Genomic DNA, 6,000 nt, shown 5'->3' on the forward strand with positions numbered 1-6,000 from the left:
GGTCATCATCCAGATCCATTTCCGCTCAAAATTTGTAGTTATCAAACACAATAAACGCCTACTTACACGATAATATATTTTTGCGCTACAATTATTACCTGTGTTCCTTTTACTCAAGAAATTACTATGGAGATAAGATCAATTTTAAAGTTTGAAAAAAATAACTGCCTGACCCTACCCCCAAAGAAACATAGACTTGAAATTACGTACAGGAAAGCTATTCACTAAATATACAAGCCATTGTTTTGCAGTTGTAAAGAAAGGCAGGTAGAAATTTCTAGAGCACAATTTTTCTTTTATCAACAAACATCAAGATAAGCATTTCATGAGAAAATAAGACATAAAAACAACAAACACCAAACAAAACAGAAATTCATCGGAACAACTTGGAACAAAGTAAGCTTCATATGTTAGTTGTTTGATCTGTAGAAGGGACTTAAAATTAATCTGTCTCATTAGACAACTGAAAAATAAAACATGTGTGATTGGAACTTTATCCCACGATTTTTAAGGTTACTGTTTCTTTGGATAAAGCTCTTTGAAAATAGATTTATACAAGAGAGATTAGTTATGTTTTCTTTCACGCACGTCTGCAAAGTATCAAGCTTTTGTCTACCGAAGCCGGAAAAAGGGCCCTTTATAGAATTTATCCCCAAGAGGGAATTTCAGTATACATACTTCGGTAGTCTTCACAAAGTGACACCTCAAGTAAGACACATTTTAAATTTTAAAAGCAAAATAAAATGATTGAGCCTAACGCAATAAAAATTCTTAAATATTAAAACATTGCCAAAAAATAAATAAGATTTCTTATAGACCAGACAACAACCTACTCGTTTATTTCTATGAGACTTTTCAGTTAAGACAAGTGTAATATCTTCTTTATGTTTCACATACTGAGAGTACACCCCCGGAGTACACACTCGTGGGACAGAGGAGATGGAAATTTGAAACGTCGTCAACATACCGTTCTACGGTTTTTTCAACTTTTGAAATGGACCAGTGAGAGAAAATCCGTCGAGACCCACAAAAAGAGCGCCTGAAAATTAGTACAACTGCCAAATTAGAAAGTGATTCAGCGAGCGAAGTTTCGACAATTTACAGACGTTTGTATGGTGGGCGCCATCACACAAATGTCTGTAAAATTTCGCGACTTTGTGATGCATGTAATATCTTCGTTAGTTTTCAAACTTGGCAATTTTGCTAATTTTAAGGCGCTCTTTTCAGTGGTGTTGATGGATTTCCCTTACTTGTCCATGAAAAAAAATTGAAAAACATCGTGGAAGGGCCTATTTATGGGTCTTCCAATACTATCCTTTGCAGATAATTCTTTTGAATTTAGTGACTCTAAGTCCGTGAATTAGGTAAGAACGCAAAACCGGAAAAGGTCCTGGGAGACCGAGCAGATTCAGTATAAAAAAAAACACACTTCATGTTGAATGTCAGTGTAGGACAGTTTTTACGTCTCCCGGGAATCGCGGGAACGCCATTTTACCGGGAAGCACCAACGGGCGTCAAAAAACCGGGTGGAAAAAGTTCCCAATACTGGTAAAACCTATTCAACAAAATCACTATAAATAAAAGGCAAAAAGTTCATGAAAACCTGGTTTATTACCTGAAGTGCGGCAATAAGCAGGGGCACCCCACGAGAATATAGTTCAAAACCACTTAAACATAGCATTGTTAAACGTATTTTAGTATTTAAACGGTAGATATAGGCATATTTTTATCCCCTAAAAATTTTTCATCTGTTCGGATTTCCTAGCTGAAAGTCTAGTGATCCCAAAATTATAGGGATCAAAAATTACCTTTTCGAAAGTTTCAGCCAGAAATAAGGCTCCCGAAACTTCTAGGTGACCTTTTTAGGGTAAAAATCCGTTAAAAGTGGGCAATTATACCATTTTTTAGATGTTCGAAAATCCTATGAGAGGAAGGCAGCCAAGCAAGAAATTTTACAACAAATGTTCCGAAAATTCTAGATCTCAAATCGTCTTCCGAACGGATATTTTCCAAAAATTGGCGTTGGATGCCCCTGAATAAGGTTAAGATTAATTATTAGTATTAATTATTAGTATTAGTATTAGGCAAGGGTTTGTAACCGGGGGGGTACAGCCCAATGTTTGAGTACAGGGGTGCCGCTGGCAGGTTGAAACAGTGACCATGTGTTGATCAAGTAACCATACTACCCTAATAAAACTCTCTATTTTCGTAACATAGTTAGGGCAATGGACAACTTCCACAGTCCCTCGTCAGTTGTAGACGAAAGTGATCCAATGTTGACAGGTGATCCGTTAAATAAATACAGTAACGTTTCCGATTTTGTATCGCTAAATACTCGACGACAGTCTCGCAACTATATACCCTATACTCCAGGATTAACTAGGATGGTTCCAGACATTAATTAGTACAGATTGAGGGCATAGGGGTGAAAAACTGTACATGACCCTATCCTGTAGCTGTATCATTAGAAGACTACATACCCTCGAGTTAAGTTGTGTTATCAGAATGTAAATAGGAATGGCATATATTATGGGATGTACCTGTCTCTGGATAGAATCCAGCACTATTTAGTTCTAATTTCGCTACGTAAACATGATTTTTGAAACTAAGTTTACTTGACTCAAGTAACAACACAGCATGTGGTTTAACACTGTTCGGTGAACTAATTTCAAATGCAGGATTCTGTCTTGTCAAATGTCTGTGATAACAGCGATCCTTAGTTTGGGTTTTGTTTTTTGTAAGTTTCAATAATAATGTTATTTTAACGTATTGTAGCCCTTCTTAATAATACCCCCTATCTCTCCAATTCACAGACCTTAACAGTCAGGTGAATGTTTAGTTAAAACAGAAATTTGTTTTCCTCAATCGTGCAATCCAACCGTGAAAATGGTTGGTGAGAGTCGTGAAGGAATCCTCAAAAATAGCCGTCTCGTGCCAGTCTGACGGGAAAGCTTTAAGATAAAAAAAGAGGGAACATCGCGATAGTCACGAATTATAAGAAAAAGGTGCAATTCAATGACGGTAATTTGGCTTAAGTGTCATTCGTATAGTGTCTAGAAACTAGACTGAATTCTGCCTCTTTTCCCTCCCAGGCCCTCAGGTTTTTTACATCATACACGAAAATATGCCCAGGTTATTATACAAGTTACGGGTGGACAAGGTCAGCCAATATAAAAATTTGCCACAGGCCTAGACTGGAAAACTTTTGCCGAGTCCTGCTATTATTTTCCCTTTTTTTTCATACAGTTTGTGGATTATTTGTGTTTGTTAATGCATTGAATCAAGTCGATAGCCCTGCGATAGTCTCGTTCGCGTAGCACCTAAATATAAACTAGAGACCAGATCGACTTCACCCAGACCGTCCAGGTTTAAGCTGAATATGGGCAGATCATTAATTATTAAATATACAAGTGGACAAAAGTTGTATTTGAAAATACGCCAAGACTGGATTGACAACATTCTACTTCCTTTAATTTTTTTTTCCTTCCTTTAGTTAGGTTCCATGCTTCCAAAATTTATTTGTGTTTGTAATTTTTTTTTATTAACATTTTTACATTTTCAGTTTGTTTGTGTTTGTTGCTACAACATATTTGTTGTACTTGGTTTTATCATCAATTGATTTATGACACTCCTAACAACAAATTCCTTGTTGGCACAGTAATTTTTATCGAATATTTGAACTTCGGACCCAAAAAGGAGAAAAAGGTGGATGAATGAAGACCCGAGATAAACGGAACTTAGTAAACATAGCAAAGTTGAACTTCAAGTTGTTTCAAAAACTTTAAACTTCCGTTGATGAACAAGAATAAATCTTGTCCAAGAAAAGTCAGCGTGTCAGAAAATGTCTTTAACCTTGACGTGTATAGTTACGTAAGAATCCACAATCAATTTTCCTGTTAGAGCCAAGCCGGAAAGCAATGTTAGAAATGTTGAAGATTTTCAAAAAAAACAAAAACAAAAGCTGGGAAAGGCTGCTCTATAATAAACTGTAAAATCGCGTTTTCAGTTTTTTATATACCCCGGTAATGAAGGATTGAATTAGCTTGAATTTGATACAGCTAGCAACCGTGTCTATTTTCAGACTGAAACGCGAGCGACTTTCGACACCGTTATAACAACAATGATCAATCTAATCGCTAGAAAACTACTCACAACTGAGATACCTTGCATGCATGGAAAGAGGCAGAAAACGGAAATGCCATAATCAGTTATATCAGACATAAAATTTCATGCAACGAAAGCTTTGCACCCTTTAAAAATGGCGGCCACGGCGACTTTAAATCTTGCTTCCGAACTTCAAGCGACTTTAATACAGCCACAACGACAAACAAAAAACGAACAAAAACATGGAAAACCAGAACATACCTTCTTGGTGTCTGGTACTTATTTCCCGATGCACATGAAAATGTAGACTTGAGTCTGTTAACCACTTGTCCGACTCGTGAACCCATAGCCGGTCTAAAGATCTAAAGATCTCGTGAAAGAGACCTCACAGATCCATTACCATCCATGTGAAACCACTGTTTATAGTAAGATCAATTACAGAAAGTAAGCATAAATTCCCTTGAGCAACAGTAACGCAGATTACGGGCTTGTAATAACAGTCCTGCTATGAATTATGGCGATCGAGACAATACTATGATGCCGTTAACGCAAGCATATTGCGTGCTGTTTGCGGAGAGAGCCGGATTGAAACAGTACATAAATGTATGTTCTAGATAAACTTGACTGATCCTACTCGAATGGACTTAGATAAGGTCGAGTAAAACGCCTTAAAAAATAAATTGGATTTTATGGACGTCAGATTTACGCAACGCGTCATGTTTCCTGTCAGAGTTTCTTAGGAGGGACTAAGAAAGTTAGAATGTTGATCTGGAAGTGTCGGTTTTTTTTTTGGAAATGGTACCTTTAAAAGTCATCAAATTCAGATTGTTAACATCTCTTACCTTCATTCCATTGCCCATTTTATCAAATACCAGTTTGTCTTGTCCCTTCAGAGGTCTTGATATTTTTCTGTATTTACCCATGATTTACAGCCTCAATAATTTACTGGTTTCTGGTTAGAACAAATCAATGCTTCTCACATGCCACTCACAGGACTAACAAGAAGGGACAGGAGTCTCTCCTCCCCCCCCCCCCCCCCCCCCCCAGCAAAGTATAAAAGAACAAACCACTTTCAATCTTACAAGATTACGTAAAAATTGGCGTTTGACTTGGCAAAACCACGGAAAAAGAACTTGACACGGTGGGTTCACGAACTTTGAAAATTTGAAATTCATTAAATATTTCTTAAACCAATAAATAATAGTAGAAAAAAAATCCCAAAAGAAAAAAATATGTCGCTGGTTTGAAATCATATAATTCATCTCAAATTACTTCTAGATGCAATTTTTTTTTCTCTTCAGAGTTTATCAAACTGGCCAATGTAACTCTCGTGCAGAATAATCATAAAGCTATTGCCTTTTTCAGATATTAAAACAAGTTTTCTTTCCGATTCATGTATTGTTCTCGCCAGCTGGGGATTAGTAAACTCCATTGCGGGTACGATAAGTAAGCAGTTAAAACTGAACTAGGTTGAAAAAAAAATCTGACAGAAAAAACTGACCAAGAAATTTCTTGAATGTTCTTATTTTGTTTTGTATAAAAACGAAAATAATTGGATTTAAGCGGCGGACCAAATCAGCAAACATCCCAGAAGACACTCTTACACTGTAATCTGTAAATAAAGTGATTAGTTTCGTGAACTGAATACTAAGGCAACTGACAAGCTATATTTAAAACACACCACAGAAATTTAAAAACATTTTTAAATCCACAATAGCTTCCCTTCTGATTGAAGACCTGTTAATTTTCTTACACATTGGTTATTTTAAAAGTAACATTCAACAATAAATAAAGTCGAGAAGATGTAAACGACTGAATGTTTCTTCATAATTAAAGCCGAAGAAATCGATCTGCTTAAGTTAATCCTTAGGTATCCTAAAGTCGTGAGTGCATTTA

General features: G+C 36.3%; 1 protein-coding gene across 2 annotated transcripts in view; it reads right to left on the minus strand.

The window, feature by feature from the left end:
- Positions 1-4,756, minus strand: part of LOC140932916 (colorectal mutant cancer protein-like) — a 30,544-nt gene extending 25,788 nt beyond the window's left edge. Inside the window, exon 1 of one of the 2 annotated variants that reach the window (XM_073382413.1) lies at positions 4,366-4,756. In XM_073382413.1, coding sequence (XP_073238514.1) covers positions 4,366-4,451 — 86 coding nt within the window. In that variant the 5' untranslated portion in view covers positions 4,452-4,756. The remainder of the gene's footprint in view (positions 1-4,365) is intronic. The other variant, XM_073382411.1, reaches the window with a different exon arrangement.
- Positions 4,757-6,000: the final 1,244 nt, after the last annotated feature.

The sequence above is a fragment of the Porites lutea genome, chromosome 4 (assembly GCF_958299795.1).
Source record: "Porites lutea chromosome 4, jaPorLute2.1, whole genome shotgun sequence".
NCBI lineage: Eukaryota > Metazoa > Cnidaria > Anthozoa > Scleractinia > Poritidae > Porites > Porites lutea.